Below are 19,423 nucleotides of genomic sequence, written 5' to 3' on the forward strand. Positions count from 1 at the left end.
ACTGAAGCCAGACAGCCAGGCCCACTATCGCTCGCACCAAGAGCACAGACACACTTCATCGTCTTTCGCGCGGCGGCTCGTCTCTTCAACATCTTTCGATGCTATCGTAATACTACCCCCCCCCCTCCCCCCCGCCGGCAAAAGCGCCGTCACGGTGCTGTTAAACATCCAAGGTGCTTGGAGAGGTGTAGGGTTTGAGCCGGGCGACGTGGACAATATCACTGGTGGTCACAGCGGAGGACGTAGTGGGCGTGGCTAGAACGATTTCGTAGGTGACATCGGTCACTTGGCGGAGCACGCGATATGGGCCTTTGTAACAGGAGAGCAGTTTTTCACAAAGGCCAACTTCACGCGATGGTGACCAAAGCAACACGAGGGTGCCGGGCGCAAAATGCAAATCACGGTGACGGAGGTCGTAGCGTTGTTTCTGTTTTCTTGAGACACTTGCAGACGAGCACGCGCAAGTTGGCGAGCATGGTCAGCACGGGCGATTGCATCACGGGCATAATCGCTAGTTGAAGCTGTGGGGAACGGAAGCACAGTGTCTAGTGGTAGCGTCGGTTCTCGGCTATACAAGAGGTAAAACGGGGAAAAGCCAGCAGTTTCGAGACGGGAAGAGTTGTACGCAAAGGTAATGTAAGGTAGAGCAAGGTCCCAGTCACGGTGGTCGGCTGAAACGTACTTCGATAGCATGTCTGTAAGCGTGTCGTTCAAACGCTCAGTGAGGCCGTTCGTTTGTGGGTGGTAGGAGGTGGTAATTTTGTGCTGTATTAAGCAGGCACGCATGATGTCGTCAATGACTTTGGACGAGAACGTACGGCCACGGTTGGTGAGCATTTGACGCGGAGCACCATGCATCAAAATGATATCGTGTAGGAGGAAGTCCGCGACGTCAGTAGCGCAACTGGTCGGAAGAGCGCGTGTTACGGCGTAGCGGGTCGCGTAGTCCGCAGCGACGGCAATCCACTTGTTTCCTGATGTAGATTCCGGAAAGGGGCCGAGAAGGTCTAAGCCAACACGATGGAAGGGCTCGGCAGGGATGTCGAGCGGCTGCAGGTAACCAGCGGGGAGCTGGGAAGGCTTCTTGCGTCGTTGGCAAAGTTCACAAGCGGCGACGTAACGCCGTACGGAACGGGCAAGGCCCGGCCAGAAAAAACGGCGACGTACTCGGTCATAGGTTCGAGAGACGCCGAGGTGTCCTGCCGTTGGAGCGTCGTGAAGCTCTTCTAGAACGGTTGAGCGGAGGTGTTTAGGGACTACAAGTAGGAACTCGGAGCCGTCCGGATGAAGTTTACGGCGGTATAGAGTACCGTCGCGGAGTACGAAGAGGCATAGAGTAGTATCGGCCGGAGAGTGTTACAAACGGTCGATGAGTGCTCTGGTGTAGGCATCACGACGTTGCTCGTCGGCGAAATGAAGGAGCTGGGATACTGAGAAAACGGAAGCAGCACTGTCAGTATTGGAGGAGTCAGAGTCGTCAACAGGGTAACGCGACAAGCTGTCAGCGTGTTGGTGCAGGCGGCCACACTTGTACACCACGGAATATGAAAATTCTTGTAGCCTCAAAGCCCATCGACCAAGCCGGCCTGTAGGATCGTTTAGCGATGAGAGCCAGCAGAGAGCATGATGGTCAGTGACTACGGAGAAAGGACGACCGTAAAGGTAAGGACGGAACTTCGCAACTGCCCAGACAACAGCAAGGCATTCTCTTTCCGTAATGGAATAGTTGCGCTCCGATGGTGATAGGAGGCGGCTTGCGTAAGCAATAACGCGATCCTGGCCACGCTGACGCTGGGCTAAGACGGCACCTACACCATGACCGCTGGCATCTGTACACAATTCTGTAGGGGCATCAGGGTCGAAGTGGGCGAGAATGGGCGGTGAGGTGAGAAGAGTGACGAGACGAGAGAAGGCGGTGGCTTCTGAAGTACCCCACGAAAATTGTACGCCTTTCTTCAGAAGATTAGTGAGGGGTCTAGCAATTGCCGCGAAATCCTGAACAAAACGACGAAAGTACGAGCATAGCCCAACAAAACTGCGAACGTCTGCGGCTGTCTTCGGAACCAGAAAGTCTCGGACGGCGCGAGTTTTGTCGGGATCAGGCTGCACTCCGGAAGCGTCGACGAGATGGCCCAGAACAGTAATTTGGCGGCGGCCAAAACGACATTTGGACGAGTTGAGTTGCAGCTTCGCCTTTCGAAATACATCAAGTATAGCTGTTAGACGCTCAAGGTGAGAGTCGAACGTTGGCGAGAAGACGATGACGTCGTCGAGGTAGCAGAGACACGTGGACCATTTAAAACCTTGGAGCAAGGAGTCCATCATACGCTCAAAGGTGGCCGGGGCATTGCATAACCCAAACGGCATTACTTTAAATTGGTATAGGCCATCAGGTGTTACGAACGCGATTTTTTCTCTGTCCATGTCGTCGACAGCAATCTGCCAGTATCCAGAGCGAAGATCAAAAGAAGAGAAATAGCTGGAACCGTGAAGGCAGTCAAAGGCGTCGTTGATTTGTGGGAGCGGGTAGACGTCCTTAGTAATCTTGTTCAAATGGCGGTAGTCTACACAGAAGCGCCACGTGCCGTCCTTCTTCTTAACCAACACCACAGGTGACGCCCAGGGACTCGAAGAAGGCTCAATGATGTCTTTATCTAGCATTTTGGTCACTTCATTTTGAATTACTCGGCGTCCCGACGCAGAAACGCGATATGGTCGTCGGTGAATAGGCGTAGCATCGCCAGTGGGAATCCGATGCTTGACCGCGAGCGTCTGGCCTAAAGGGCGATCATCGAAGTCGAAAATATCTCTGTAGGCCGATAACACTTTGGAAAGGTCTTCAGCCTGAGTAGAGGACAGGTCCGCCGCAACCATTTTCTTTATGTTGGCGCGAGGAGCACGCCAAGCTCGGAAGAACCATCGGTTGATAAAGCTGCCACTTGATGGTCGCCGAGGCAGTCAACATTGGCAAGGCAAATACCTTGCGGGAGAATTTGTTTTGCCAAGCCAAAGTTGAAGATAGGCATGCGAGTGCAGTTATTAGTAATAGTAAGAATAATGTGAGGCACGGTGACGTCATACTGTAGTGGAATGTCGGGCAGAGGAGTGACGAGGTACTCGCCATCAGGAACAGGTGGGGAAGACAACAGTTCAATATAGGCTATTGACTTTGGTGGTAGGCGAATAAAGCCTTTGGGGCGTAAGCGGCACTGGGGTTCATCAGGAGGTTATGCGAGAATCGGCAACTCAAGGCGAAGGGTACTGGCAGAGCAGTCAATAAGAGCAGAATGTGCAGAAAGAAAATCGAGTCCGAGAATTAGGTCTTGGGGGCAATGAGAAAGCACGGTGAAGAGGACAGGAGTGTGGCGGCCGGCGATGCTGACACGTGCCGTACACATGCCGACGATAGGGACAGTACCGCCATCCGCGACGCGGACGACGCGTGCCGACGCTGGGGTGAGGAGCTTTCTGAGTCGTCTTCGGAAGGCAGCATTCATAATTGAAATATGGGCCCCTGTATCGATCAGTGCAGTGACAGGATAGCCGTCGACGTCAACGTCAAGAAGGTTTTGGTTCGTAGGCAACGTGAGCAGAGGATTTGAGGGCAGGGTCGACAACGCAGCTTCACCTCCAGAAGCTGCAGTGTCTAGTTTTCCGGCGGCATCCGGGAAGCGATAGGCGGCGACGAAAATCGACGGGGTTGGGGCGAACGAGACTGGTGGCGTCGAGGTGAGGGCGAGCGGCTGTAGCGAAGGTTCGGAGCAGGGGCATCAGGGACAGTGGGTTCATGGCGGGAGGCATAGGGAACAGAAGGTCGAAAGGTGCGGGGATAAGCGGCGGCGTATGTCCGAGGAGGAGGTGGCCATCGGTTGCGGCAGTGACGAGCGACGTGGCCGATGCGACAGCAGTGGAAGCAGATCGACCTGTCGTCAGGGTACGCCATTCGGACGGGTTGCGGCGAGATGTGGCAGAAAAGGACTGCCGAGGGCGAGGAGGGCCACTAGAGAACTGGGGAACGCTAGGTTGAGACGTTGAACACACGGAGTTCAGACCCATGTTCTCAAATTCCTGTCTGACGACGGCCTGAATCATCGCAATCGTGGTAGCTGGCGGATCAGGGGGCGTCGCGGAGAAAGCTGAGGAACAGGCGGCCTCGAGCTCGCGACGAACAATACGGGTTACGTCGTCACAGGTGCTGGCCTGACGCGGTCGACCCTCACATGTCGACGTAGCAGCAGTGTTGGGTAGCCGCGTGATGTGGGGTGTGATACGGCGGCTCTTAGCGTGTTCAAGACGACGGCATTCTTTTATGATGGCATCGACAGTCGAGACGTTGCCGAAAACAAGCAAATTGAAAGCGTCGTCGGCAATGCCTTTTAGCACATGGGCCACTTTATCTGCTTCGGACATAGTATCGTCAGCTTTGCGGCATAGAGCCAAGACGTCGAGGATGTATGAAACATACGGCTCTGTAGAGGTCTGCACACGAGACGAAAGAGCCTTCCTCGCGGCAACCTTGCGCCCAAGATGGTCGCCGAACAGTTCCCGAAGCTGTTCTTTGAAAGTGTCCCAACTGGTGAACTCGTCGTCATGCGTTTGGTGCCACACGCGTGGGGTGCCGCCGAGATAAAAGATGACATTGGCGAGCATAATCGTTGGGTCCCACCTGTTATTAGCACTGGCGTGTTCATAGAGCTTGATCCACTCGTCAACATCCTGTCCCTCCAGGCCATAGAACACACCAGAGTCGCGATGTTGGGCAACCGTGACGATAGGCGTAGTCGGGCGAGCCGAAGCCGTTGCAGAGGTGGTCTCGTCACCGGGGGGCATGGTGACAAGCTCGATGTACCGACCACTTCGGAGTTCCGTGGTGAGGACGGGGATCGCTAACCTCCACCAGAATGTTACGTGTGGAAGGACACAGACGAAAGAGGCTATTTACAGGCTATTTACACTGAAGCCAGACAGCCAGGCCCACAATCACTCGCACCAAGAGCACAAACACACTTCATCGTCTTTCGTGCGACGGCTCGTCTCTTCAACATCTTTCGATGCTATCGTAATAATATATTTTATTAAATTCTCACTTTAATACCTTTTTATAAGACCGCACCCTTCTCGCTTAACGCACATCCTTTTAACCGTCGGGTTTTTGTCTAGTCCCTCAAGTGTGGGAACGGAAATATTTGAGGAAGCCGGCAACCGAACATAATATGACCTTGGCAGAATGCTACGCTGTAGTAAATGATTTCAACGCCTAAGACAATGCTGAAGTATGCTGCCTTTTTGTAGGAATTGTAGAACGAAAAAATTCAGGTAGGCTGGATCGGGGACGCAGGCAGTGTGGTACGTGAAACATCTTGGGCGTGCTGCAGATGGTGCATGGGCCCACTAGGAAACCCAACACAACCAAATACGCATGTTACATTTATCCATGCATTTCAAAGGTTCCATGCCTAATTTATGCTTCAGCTAATGGGGAGCCTCACGGTACATATTCCACTCCTGCTCGCTGCCTATTTGTATAGTGGGCCCGCTTTTTTAGAGAGGGCGCTTGGACACTATGACCCCCTCTCCCCTACTGGTGGATCCCGAGACATATTCCTCCTGTGCCATTCCAGCCCGCAGCAAACGTTGGGGCTCATGCGCTTGCCCCAATCTCCTGCCCTTGCGCTGGCCATGGAGGCATACACGTTCCGCCGTGGTCAGAGGACTTGGATATCTCTGTCTCGCTACAGGAGTCTCTTCATTACATTCTTTGGACCTGTGAACTGTACGTGTCGAACGCAGGGCAGGGGGGAAGGGGGGGGGGGGGGGAGCGATGAAACAAAAACGCAGGATCTAGAAGCACACAAACAAAACATCCGGAAGAAAAGATATGCACGAATTCCAGCAAAAAATAGATAGTTATGCATGTTATTCGTAAAACTCTTAAAATGCATTGTATCCATGACAGCAGTAGCTGTCATGGAAGTAGTTATGAGTAAAAATGCATGTGAGTCAGTTACAGTTACGCAACGGGGAACATGAAATTTTTATAAGTGGTCAATTCTACACGATGCGAAAGGAGCTTTTACGAACGCTTCAGGAAGATGATTGCTGTGATTAGGAATTTTATGAAAAACGTGAGCTGGCTTGTCTTACGCCGTGTGGTGAGTGCGTGCATGGTGAAATCTCCCAAACGCGGCCATTCCTGCTCGGATGGACAAGTATACTGCCGAGCTATGGCTCTGAACGTTGCTAAGTTAGGCCTAATTGCGTCATCCGTCGCGCAAAAATTGCTCCATTTGCGCAGGCAGCACATGCATGGCCGAGTAGCGTTTTTTTTTTTTTTTTTTGTCTACACAAGGATACCAAAGTTAGGTGCGTGGGTGACATGGTTGCAAACATAGAAGCGATAATGCTGTAATACATTTTCCTTACATCGGACTCAGGGTGCGACACCTCCTTGGATCATTTTGAAAGACGTTTCATGTCAAAAAATTATAGCGCAATTCTGTAAACTGATCTACGTAGACGTCTAAAGCTGTCAAAATTAAAGTTTATTCAATAGCTCCAGAATATGCCGCTAATATCCGAGTATGACTTTTGCACAACTCTCTTAAACATTGTAACAATTTTACGCAAGATGGGAAATCGTGAACGACATTTACGGGCTTGAAATTTTCTTACAGGGGAAGTTTACAGAGATCCGACATCTGTTTGGAAGCAGAGTTTAACATCTGTAAAATCCATCAATTTCTTTAATACACGGTTTTTCTTTGTAAAACTCGTGAGGCCCTGAATCTTAAGTCCGCATGCTACAGTAGGCAGAATCCAGCTTTTCATCTTAAACGCACCAAATTTTATTCGAATGGGTCAAATGATTGTCTGATGAAAGCCTTTCTTCGTTGAACATCAATTCAAAGAGGGAAATTGGCGCAGCCTCCCGAGCTCAATTTTCCTCTTACGTAGGCACTTGCCCACCCCAGGTCCGTTGATACCGCTAGAATGAGTCCTGAACACGGTGTCCTCTACGCACAACTAACAAACATGACAATTAACGATGTAATGCCATGTAATGTAATGTAATAACGAAAACACGCGTGTAATGTAGAACTTGCATGACTGGACTGACTGCTGAACCAGTCCACAGAACAGGTTCGCGTGTTTGGAGCTGCAAGGAAGCGCGCCACTAACTGCCTATCTGGCGCGAGTATTACGGCGTTTATAGAAACACGAGAAAAGCGGGTCGAGTCCGCTTGTCGAGTTCAAATTTTTGTGCCGTACTCTTCTAAACTTTATAGCCGGTGGTGCTGAGCAAGCGTCGGAGCTGGCTCTGCTATCCCGACTTTAGAGTCTAGGTCAACCCAGTCCGGCCCATCTTGAGCGCGTATGTAAACGCGTACGGGTGGGGTCAGTTGGTCGCAGCCAGCAACGAATAACCGGACGCATGGTCTTACGAGTATCACTGCTCAGGGCGCAGGCTGTCGCAACGATCACCCATCAGCTCGGGCTGTCTGAGTTCGACTTATGACTTGACCCGCTCATGTCTGGTTCATGAAAATGCAGCCTATGGGTGCAGCGTGAGTCGACGACAATGAACCACCTCATTTTCGATATCAGACTGAACCAATTAACGATCCGTCCTGTCGTGTCAATCCAGATTATGTTACAGTGTAACCGAGCGCTAAACGAATAAAACGTGCAGTACGAAGGAGTTGGTAAGTGCGGAGATATGTACATAGTCCCTGGGGCGTTATAACGTAAACCTATTCCAAACATTTGCATTCAAATTCGGCAATCAGCCCACCACGATTGGTCAAAACATTTTCGGGCCACTCCGACTTCGCTTGTCTATCATGGGACGTCACGAAAACCACGATAGCTCCCCGTCTGATATAACGTGTACACACTGATTATGCACGATTAAAGCACGCAAAAGAATTATAATTATTCATGATTCGACGCCTTTTCACCATTAGCTCTTTCCTATTGATCCAATGTTCTCGGGCTACGCCCACTTCACCAGTCTGTCACGCGACCTCACAAAACCGCGTAAACTCACCGCGTCAAAGTGGCGTGTACGCGAAAAAAATGGATTAGTATGCCGAACAAAACTGAAAATTTTCTGAATAGCCAGAGACTGCCCCGTTCCGAAAGGAGTAGAAGATGGCTGCCCACCGATCGCTCAGGCCCTCGCTATACTCGCACATGCCGGTGAGCATGTATTTATATGCGCATGATAAACATGTTATTGGTTTTGAAAGCGAATAAAGGTGACCTTCTATAAACGAGGAGAGTGTCTGATTGGGTTGTTCAAACAACGCTCCGGGTTACCGCCCGATGCTTGCGTCGGTGGCTAGGCAAATTTGACGTCAGGAGACTGGAATAAAAGGAGCTTGGGGAATAGCTTTACGTTATAGCGCCCCTGATTTCTGCAGCATTTCAACGTGCTAGGCGACCCAGCACGCCCGTGAGGCGGCGGCGAGGTAAACCCTCGACGTCCCCTCATGGAAGGCTTAGGCCCGGCTATCATAAAGTGCTGGTTCCACAATAAAGGTTTAGTCCTCCTCCTCAACGTAATGTTGCCATTCTACTACGGTCTGAATGTCAGGATCCGGCAGACCTTAGCCGCTTTCCGAATGAAATCCTTCCGTAATAAGCAGGCTGTAAGCTATGATGAATCATTGCGTATTCCAAAACATTAAATCAATAAATATCTCCTAAAATGTCATGAAAGCTTAGCTACGTATCCGGAGTGAGGCTGTGCTGGTAAGCTGTGTGATTAGATTTCTGTAGTTTTTTTGCGTGGTATATTGTACCTCTTTCTTCTAATGTCATATTAACTTTGCACTTGTATAAATATGTCCATGTTCCTTGCATATGTTACTGCATTTTATGGCTTGGGTGTTTTTTTTTCTCACAGATTTCTGACGTTCTCTTGTATGTGTGCTTACATTTTTAAACAGTGTTCAAGTGAGAGGGCCCACGTCAGGCAGAAAAGTTTGTAGCTTTGCCAGTTAAACGAACCAATTTTCGCGCGCACTTGCAGGTGCTTCGCGATGCTCTCTTCGAAAACCAGACGGTCGAGAAGTTTGAAGCAGTGTGCAAGCCAAAGGTGGCTGGCACGCAGCTCCTTGACCAGCTATCGCGACAACTGTGCCCGGAGCTGGACCACTTCGTCGTCTTCTCGTCCTCGTCTTGCGGGCGCGGCAACGCCGGCCAGACAAACTACGGCTACGCTAACTCCGTCATGGAACGAATCTGCGAGCGCCGCGTCGCTGACGGACTTCCCGGTGAGCGCCAGCAAAACGCGGTCCCTCGCGGACCTAGGCGTCACGCTGAGCTTCACTCACGTGTCAACTGTACGAATGCCCTATAGCCATGCGCAAGCGTGTAGCGCGAGACCTCATGATACGGTAAGCCTAAAGTCCCTAAAAAAAATATAGTTTTTTTTAGGGACTTTAGGTAAGCCCCCGCTGCGGCAGATCAGTGGCTATATGGGGCGGCACTGTTGAGAACGAGATCGAGGGTTGAATTTCGGCCGTGGTTACCGCGTGCCAACGGGGACGACGTGCAAGGACGCTCCTGTGCAGTGCACTGGGTGCATGATATGGAACACCAGGTGGTGAAAATCAATCCGGAGTGGTGCAGTATGGCGTGCCTCATAATGAGGTCGTGGTTTTGACTAGTCGTGGTTTGACAAGATCGTGGTTTGCCTTAACAGCGCGTAGCAATACTCTTCGCCCTTAGGGGCTGGTTCCCCCGGCAAGGAGCCGTATTTGCCGAGTGACACAAGACGAAATGGTGCGAGTGCTGCGGAGAATTGAATAGCGGGGACCCCTTCAAAATGTTTGGGTACACCGTTGAAGTAGTCGCTACGGAAAGTTGACGTCACGCATTGCAAGTTTAGTTGTTAAAAATTAAATTATTGCGTTTAACGTGACAATTGCACTGTTAATTATCGCGCGACGCCGTAGGGGAGGGCTCCGGGTTAATTTCCACTCTCTGGAGTTCTTTATCGCGTGAATTCCTAAATCTAAGCACCCTATAGCGTTGTCGTATTTCGCTACCTACGAAATGCGACCCGCCACCTAGTCAGCAATCGGACCCCCGTCGTCGTGCTTACCAACAAAACGCAATAACAACTGAAAATATTTATACAGGGTGTTGCACTTACCTTGGGCCAAACTATAAAAAATTTGCAAGTGCTACGTAGGCGGAGTGAACCAAGCTAATGTTGCTTGCCGTCGCTTGGATATACTCAGATTATTATTTGCATACCGCCTAATTAGATAATCAGTCTTAATTAATAATTAGACTTCTCCGTTATTATGATTAGATGAAAGTGTCAATGATGAAATGTTAGAGCAACATGAAAACCTCGCGATACAGCTTTCTGTTGCTCAATACGTGCTACATATAAGTGTCTTTCCGATCGTGGAAAATGCCCTCGAATACACGCAAAATGCCTCCAGCGGCCAGTCGCACGGCAATTTTGCCTGTACTCGCGGGCTTCTGAATTGAAGCCTCCACGGTGTGTGTATATATATATATATATATATATATATATATATATATATATATATATTGTGACGTCACAGTAAGGGCGGGCCTTTACTGAACCCGAGAGACGACTCGGCGAAGAAGGGCGGCGTCCACAACCGGCATGAACAGCCTTCGGCACAGTCCACGCTGATGATGCGCCCACACGCACGATGAAGATGAAGGGCACACGCATGATGATGATAATGTACAGATGATGAAGAAGTGCACAATAAATGCCCACACTAATCTCCCTCGCACGAAAGCGGCCATCCTGGCCGCTGCCTAAAGGTACGGGGAATGCCGCGTGAAGGGCTTCATGCGAGAAACGTGGACCACTTTGGTAGAGCGGCAACGGCGGTCAGTTAATGAAACAACAGGGGTCACTGGATGATTAACTGCAGAAGTCATTTCCAGGACCATGTAGGGGCCAATAAACTGAAACTGAAACATCTCGCACAACCCAGGAGTGCGAACTGGTGTCCAGAGTAGCACTTCATCGCCAGGCTGGTAGAATACTACGCGGTGATATGCGTCATAATGATCCTTGCGGTCCCGTTGTCTGGCTGCGGTGTTGACGCTGGGCACGCTGGCGAAAATGGACGAGGCGGGAAACATATTCTTCGCAGGAAGATCGAGATGGATTGACAGGGGCAGAGAAGAAAGAAACATCGAGAAAGGAACTGGGTGAACGGCCATAAACAAGGTATAATGGCGAGTAACAGGTTGTGCGTTGAACGGCGGTGTTATACGCGAAGGTGACGAATGGCAAAATTGTATACCAGTTTCTGTGATCTGGTTGAATATAGGCGGCTATCATGTCAGAGAGCGTACGATGAAACCGCTCAGTCAGGCCGTTGGTCTGAGGATGATAACTTGATGTAGTCTTGTGAGTGGTGCCAGAGGCTTTGAGCACTTCGACTACCAGTTGGGGAAGGAATGTCTTTCCGCGGTCGCTCAGAAGGACATGAGGGGCGCCATGGCGCAGGATTATGAATTGAAGAATGAAGGCAGCGACTTCGGAAGCCGATGTTGAACTTATACCCGTGCCACACGGGCAAAGTAAAGTGCACTTTGAGCGAGTGCACTTCGCGGCTAGTGTCATTCGCAGGCTGCTACACGGGAACGCTTAGTGACACTCACTGCAGAGCGCACTCGCCGGCGAGAGTGTTCGGCGAACACACTTCGCGGCGGCGAAGTGTGTAGCCTCGTTAACAACGAGTAAAAAATAAGTAAAGTATTATTGAAAGAAGAGTCAGGAGTAATTTTTAATAACATTGTTTTAAATTGCTAACGTCCCAAGATAATAAAATGTACCAGACCGCAAAAAAAAATCACAGCATCTCCACGGGGTGAATGATGATGAGTGGGCGAAGCTCCGGAGGGAATCATCGGATCTCCCGCTTAAAGGGACGCTAGCACAAACGCGTTAGAAAAACGTGCAGTACTCTCTAGTAAGGGGGAGCGGCCACAGCGTCTTACGCAGCCATTTACACATGCCGGAACGTGCAGCGCGTTTGCCGACGCCATCACATGACTGCTGAGAGAGTATACCCCCCGTATTCATAAACGCTCCTCGACTTGAACTTGACTTGCCACCGCTTTGGGCAGCGCGTTCGAAACGCGTTGAAGGTAAGGCGGAGAGGCCACAGCGTCTTACACCAGCTTCTTACACGGGCCGTAACGCGCTAGCACAAACGCGTTAGAAACGCGCTAGAAACGCGGCCTTTCGTTAATGTTGGGTATTTATTGCCATCGTGGTGCGTGTGTCCATGTCCGTTTCGTGGCGTAGTGGGCTAACGCCGCGCGCTCGGAAGCGAGGGGTCCCTGGTTCGATTCCGCACTACGGACACATATTCGGAATTTTTTTCTCATTTTTCTCAGACTGGTTACACACTACTGGTTACACATTACTACTACAGTGTTCTAGTACACTGTACTACTACTACTACGACGACGGGGACGAACGGGTGCCGCTATAAGGAGCTTCGCCCCTAAAAAAAAACAAGAACAGCAAAAAAAATCACAGCATATCCACGGGGTGAATGATGATGAGTGGGCGAAGCTCCGGAGGGAATCATCGGATCTCCCGCTTAAGGGGACGCTAGCACAAACGCGTTAGAAACGTGCAGTACTCTCTAGTAAGGGGGAGCGGCCACAGCTTCTTACGCAGCCATTTACACATGCCGGAACGTGCACCGCGTTTGCCGACGCCATCACATGACTGCTGAGAGAGTATACCCCCCGTATTCATAAACGCTCCTCGACTTGAACTTGACTTGCCACCGCTTTGGGCAGCGCGTTCGAAACGCGTTGAAGGTAAGGCGGAGAGGCCACAGCGTCTTACACCAGCTTCTTACACGGGCCGTAACGCGCTAGCACAAACGCGTTAGAAACGCGCTAGAAACAAACGCGGCCTTTCGTTAATGTTGGGTATTTATTGCCATCGTGGTGCGTGTGTCTATGTGCGCTTCGTGGCGTAATGGTTAGCGCCGCGCGTTCGGAAGCGAGGGGTCCCTGGTTCGATTCCGCGCTACGGACATAACTTTCGGAATTTTTTTTCATAAAACGCCGGAAGCGTTCTCCGGAAGCCGGAAGCTGGCTTCCGGAACCGGAAGCGGAACCGGAAGTGGAACCGGAAGCGGAAGTCGGCTTCCGGTTATACCATACGTATACATATATATGTATATATGGGTATACATACATATACGGACACACAACGGCATCTATTGAGCAATTCATAAAACTAGACGTGGCTACCTACTACGACGGGGACGAACGGGTGCCGCTATAAGGAGCTTCGCCCCTAAAAACTACTCTCGCTCTCATGCCGTTCACGACCACGCCGGGTATTGGCTGCGCAATTGTTTGGCGGATCGAGTCATTTTGATTATTGCTGGTCAAGTTGCCGTCAGTTGCCGGCGCTTGTAAAGGTGGGAATGTAAGTGTTGTTTTTAACAATATAAACTGTTTTGGTGCACACATTTTCATATTAACAAATATATGCTTTCCTGTCTGACTCCCGGTATCGCCATGGCCATGAATTTGAAAGAACACTTTTCTTTCTCGTGTAGCAGCGCGCCGCCAAAGTGACACTCAGCGCTCTGAAGTGCATTCGCTCAAAGTGCACTTTACTTTGCCCGTGTGGCACGGGTATTACACAAGCTGTTTCGGGATAGCGCGTCAGATGGTCGACGGCTGTCACTATCCATCGACTACCGGCGGCAGTCATGGGAAGTGGCACATAGAGATCGATGCCAACAACCTCAAATGGTTCCGCGGGACATGAGACTGGTAGTAGTTGCCCGGAAGGAGGAGATGTTGGACTTTTTCGATGCTGACAAATGGCGCAGGAAGCGACGTTTCTCGCCACCCTGGTAGACAGGCCAGGCCAGTAGAAGCGACTTCTTATGCGGTCGTAAGTTTTCTGGATGCCAAGGTGGCCAGCAGTCAAATCGTCATGAAAGACCTCAAGGACACGCCCACAAAGACAACGAGGTAGCACGGACAACCAGCGTCTTCCATCAGGATGGTGGATATGGCGGTACAGCAGGGAGTTTTCCCGCTCAAATTGTGTCAGCTGTCGACGAAGCCGGGCGTTAGGCGGGCACGAAGCTCCACGAAGGTGGTCTATAATACGGCGACAGTACGAGTCAGCGAGTTGTTGAGACGAAAATGATTCATGGTCGTGCGAAGTGAGATGATCAAGAGTGGCGAAGGACAAAACCGCCGTAGAAGAGACGTCAGCGAGTGCGTCACTGGAGGCGGTGGCGGAACCATTGGTGAGTGCGGCTGTAGGAAGCGGGAGCCGAGAAAGAGCGGCTGCGTCTTGGTGCTTCTTACCAGACTTCTAGATGATTTTAAAGTCACATTCTTGCAGACGAAGAATCCAGCGTCCAAGACGCCCTGACAAGTTCTTGAGTGTGGAAAGCCAGCATAAGGCGTGATGATCCGTAACGATGGTAAAATGGCGGCCGTGTAGATAAGGGCGAAATTTCTGGACGGACCAAACGACAGCGAGGCACTCCTGCTCGGTGATGGTATACTTCTCGGCAGGTGTGAGCACGCCGCTGGCATACGCAATGACTCTCTCATGCGAAGAGTTGTCTCGCTGGAGGAGCACAGCACCGACGCCATGGCCGCTAGCATCCGTGTGCAAGAGTGTGGGTGCAGTTTCATCAAAATGACACAGGACAGGTCCAGATGTGAGGGCGCCCTTTAGCTGGTCAAAGGCAGATTCACATTCAGGTGACCACACGAAGGGAGCACCAGAACGAATTAAGTGGTGTAAAGGTGTAGCTATAGAGGCGAAATCGCGAATAAATCGGCGAAAATAGAAAGCGATGCCGAGGAAACTGCGTAAGTCCTTGGTCTTTTCTGGACGAGGAAAGTGAAGCACCGCCGAAATATTATCAGGATCAGGTCGAATACCATCCTTGCTTACAATAAGACCTTGATCATCTTGCTTGCAAAATGACACTTTTTGGTGCTGAGTTGAAGACCAGCACTGACTATGCACGTGAGAACCTCGTCGAGACGTTGCAGGTGCTGTGCAAATGTCGACGAGAAAATAACTATATCATCCAGATAGCACAAGCAGGTCTTCCACTTCAGGCCACGCAGAACGGTGTCAATCATGCGCTCAAAAGTTGCGGGAGCATTGCAGAGGCCGAATGGCATGACGTTGAACTCGTAAAGACCATCTGGGGTTGCAAACGCTATTTTTTCTTTGTTGGCTTCGTGCATCGGAATTTGTCAGTAACCTGAAGGCAGATCAAGACAGGAGAAGTACTCGGCACCTTGCAGGAATCGAGGGTATCGTCAATGCGAGGCATGGGGTAGACATCCTTGCGCGTGATCTTGTTCAGCGCTCGGTGATCTACACAGAAACGCACACAGCCATCTTTTTTCCGGACCAAAACAATGAGAGACGACCAAGGGCTAGCAGAGGGGCGAATTATCTCACGTTGCGGCATGTCAGCGACGTTTTGCTCAATAATTTTGCGCTCAGCTAGCCACACGCGATACGGCTGGCGATGCACGATGGATCTGCCGGCTGTCTGAATCCGATGCGCTGTGACGGTCATCTGTTACAATGTCGAAGAATGGGCGTCAAATGAACCTTCATGCTTCTTCAACAAGGCTGTTGCGTCTGCGAAGGGGTCAAGTCCGATCTGATTACAGCAGCAAGAGCGGAGGTAGAGGCAGAATGTTCAGCAGAAGGGATTTCGTAGGGAGCAGCCTTGAGGCGAACAGAGAGGGGCTCTGAATCAGCAACACAAGCCGAAGTGGTGCCTTTAGGAAGTAGAATATTCTCAGGCGTTGTGTTCCTTGCGGCGAGAAGCGCGGAACCATTATCAAATTTAACTACGCCTGAAACAATGGCTATCCCTTTTGTGAGCCAACGCGCACAAGGTAACACTAACACATCGCCGTGGTCGATGACGTCGGATGTGATGGTCAGAATTTGCTGACAGCCTGGAGGTAGCTCGGTATCTTTTGCAGCGAGTAGACGAAGTGACTGGTACGGTTCATCGCCGAGCGAGTAGTCGGTGTCTGTCATATGTACGACACCTTGCCCACAACATATAGCAGCAGAAGCAGAGGCAAGGGAATCCCACCCTAAAATGAGCTGGTGGGAGCAGGGCGACAGCACAGCAAATTGTATGTAGTGAACGATGCCATCGTTGAATACACGCACTGTGCAAAACGCGGATGGGCGGATTGTGTACCCCTGAGCTGCAACCAGCGCGGGTCCATCGTAAGGCGTCGTAACTTTGCTGAGACGCCTACACAAATCAGAATGCATTAAAGATAAAGTCCCACCGGTGTCCACCAAAGCTTCAACGTGCACACCTTCAACAAACATGGACATCATATTACAAGGGCGCGCTGAAGGAATTGTAGTCATGTGGGTGAATGCAGTTTTTCCTCCGAAAACTACATTACTTAGTTTTCCAGGCGGCGGTCAGAGGTGAATGAGGCAGGCCAAAGCGGTGACGAGGAGCGGCGGAAGGGCGAAGGTGATCGGCGCCTGGTGGTGCGGTAACCATTCGGTGTCTCGGTCGTTGCGGGCGGAGATGGGGAACGGCGCGGACAGGAAGCGTAACGACGGCTTTGGCAAGAGGCCCCACCAGAATTCGCAGCACGTTCACACAGGTCGTAGCCGTGACGCTCATCTTATTGGCGCTTGCGGCAAAAACGTGATACATGGCCGCGATAACCACAGTAATAACAGGTAGGACGAGACGGTTGCCATGGCGGGTAGTAGGGGGCGCTCGGTGCGCTGTGAGATAGTGTGGTCAGATGGGGAGAGCACGGCTCAAGTGGTAATGAGGGGACATTGGCTGGAGGAGCGACACCAACCTGCGCGTATGCAAGTAGAGGCAACGTTGAACGTACACTAGTTGGAGGCGCGGTAGCAACCTGTGCATATGTTGGTAAGGTGCGAGGGGCCGGAGGGTCCACATGCGCAGAGCAGGTCATTGACGCAAGTGCTTCTCTGACGACATCGCGCAATGCTGCACCAGAAGGCTGAGCAGGAATCACCAACGGAGATGACAAGCCAAGTGATTGTAGTTCTTCGCGCATGATCGCCCGGATCATCATACGCAAGTCAGGGTCTGCCGCAGAACGGTGTTCGCTGAAGTCCGGCTGCAAGCGTACGGACTCGAGCTCGTCGAAGCGCTGGCACGTGAAGACGATGTCAGCGATATAAATATATATATATATATATATATATATATATATATATATATATATATATATATATATATATATATATATATATATATGTTGTGGCGATACAGCTGACGCTCAAGAGACATCCAGCAAATGAAGACAAAGACGAGCATCTGGGCTTGGCATGTGCTGGGTTCCATCTTGGTCTCCGCCTACGCTGCTCTTGTAAATACAGTGTAAATAGTCTCTTTTGTCTGTCATTCCACGTCACATTTCACTCAAAAGCGCTTCCATGCGCTTTTCGCATTGCGCACTGAAGCGCCGTTTCGCAGCGCTACAACACCCCCCCCCCCCCGCCCGCCCCCTAGTGAATAGGTCAACAATTAGCTGCGGTTCATAAGTTCATTCCTAACGGAGATCTTGTGCGCCGTCCACTCCGTGTGAACCTTTCGACGACTGGTTGTGGCGGTGCAGTCTGTTCTGTACTACATAACAGTGCTTTTTTGGAGCGTGAAAGAAGCCCGCGAATACCCGCAAAGTGCCTCGAGGGACCAGTCGCGCGGTAATTCTGCGTGTATTCGCGGGCTCCTTTTGCACTCGGAAAAACACATTTATGTAGCACGTATTGAGCAACAGAAAGCTGTATCGGGGGTTTTCATGTTGCTGCACAATTTTCTCATTGACACTTTGACAATTAGGACAGTACTTCTCAAGCGAGGTAATTACTTACAATTAGCTAATTAAATCTCAGTAACGAAATAAATTACTGGCGGCTAGTCCAGTGTACTGGAAGCAATACGCACAAGGTTTGCTTCGCTTAACGCTGTTCCTCTTCTTTTAAAATCGTGCCGCGTGATGGCTGGGACACGCTGTCCAAGCCATCGACACACACACACACATATATATATATATATATATATATATATATATATATATATATGTCGCCGGTTTTTGTGCGGTTTTCCCGAATTTCTTGTCATTATTTTCAGTTATCGTGATTGGATACATAACGTTGGAACTCTCGATTGCCCTTGTACATACAGGGTTGGCCATTCAGTGGGGCGCCTTTGGCGATGTCGGATTTGTCAGCGACACCACGTGGGACGAAGCGGCGTTCGGTGGCACCACGCCGCAAGATATAAGGTCTTGCTTGGCGGTGATGGACCAGTTCCTGAGCCACAGACACCCGGTGGTCTGCAGCTTGGTGAGAGCGGACCAGTCCCAGAAGTTGGACGGCGATGTAAAGCAGGACCTCTTGCATTCTGTTGCGCGCATACTCGGTGAGTTTTCTGCGAGTCGGCGGAGAAACAAAACACTGACAAACCGGTAGCGATTAACAGTGGTCGGACAAGGTTTGTGCATCCGGAGTTAATGTCTCCTCAAGCGGACTTTGCGATGGCGAAAACAAGTTGCTTTATCGAAACGTTGGCTCGAGGTACACTTATTCTTCACATTGTTCGAACATGTTGATCACCTTAACTGTCGATCCTTTTTTAACTTTTGTTTTGTTCGAGGACCCATCAGTAATATCGTGATTTGGTGGTAGCAAGTATACAGGCTCCATTCCTCGTAAACTAATCTGCGTAGAGGAATTCTTTCTTCGGAGTCTTCGTCATGGGATGGCCTTTACCCTTCTGTTACCAAGACCTCGTGGTCTAATAGGTAAACAAATGGCGCAGAGCAAAGATCGAGGACAGTATTAACACACACGGCCGCTTTACTCCTCTCCGCGTCCTTGTTCAGCGCCATCTACTTATCTATTTGAACTATTAATCCACTTGCCCTCACTAAAGTGGGGGCAAGTGGATGGCAACTGGCCTCAGGCGCAGCACCATGATGACCCTCTGTAGTGCATAAAGTGCTCTGCCTTTGCCTTTGGAGCGTATGCTTGTCACTGCTGTCGTTGTATTGAGGGACAAAGGCTCATACATCATATAGACTACCTAGAGCTAAGTATAGGCAATACGCTTTACTGGCCACTTATGCAGGTTTTCCACAAATGAAGACTGCGTGCATTTGTTTAATCAGAATATGCCATATGGATGACGGTGGTGCCAGAAAAATTGGCAGCGAATCCGTGGTTCGGAAATCCTTGGCAGAGTTACTGGGAATATTAATTGATATTATGATGGGTGTCTATTTCGTTAAATTGCTGCACTGGTTATATGCCATTACCAGCGGCGTATACCAAGTGCCGGAAGCGTGCTAGAAAGCG

The 19,423-nt window shown here is 50.5% G+C and overlaps 1 protein-coding gene across 1 annotated transcript in view; it reads left to right on the forward strand.

Annotated features, from left to right (window-relative positions):
- LOC119454264 (fatty acid synthase-like) overlaps positions 1 to 19,423 on the forward strand; it is a 45,441-nt gene that overhangs the window by 18,431 nt on the left and 7,587 nt on the right. Inside the window, exons 7-8 of the mRNA XM_037716238.1 lie at positions 9,035 to 9,278; positions 18,252 to 18,488. Of these exons, the coding sequence (XP_037572166.1) occupies positions 9,035 to 9,278; positions 18,252 to 18,488 (481 nt within the window). The remainder of the gene's footprint in view (positions 1 to 9,034; positions 9,279 to 18,251; positions 18,489 to 19,423) is intronic.

This window comes from Dermacentor silvarum, chromosome 5 (assembly GCF_013339745.2).
Source record: "Dermacentor silvarum isolate Dsil-2018 chromosome 5, BIME_Dsil_1.4, whole genome shotgun sequence".
Classification (NCBI taxonomy): domain Eukaryota; kingdom Metazoa; phylum Arthropoda; class Arachnida; order Ixodida; family Ixodidae; genus Dermacentor; species Dermacentor silvarum.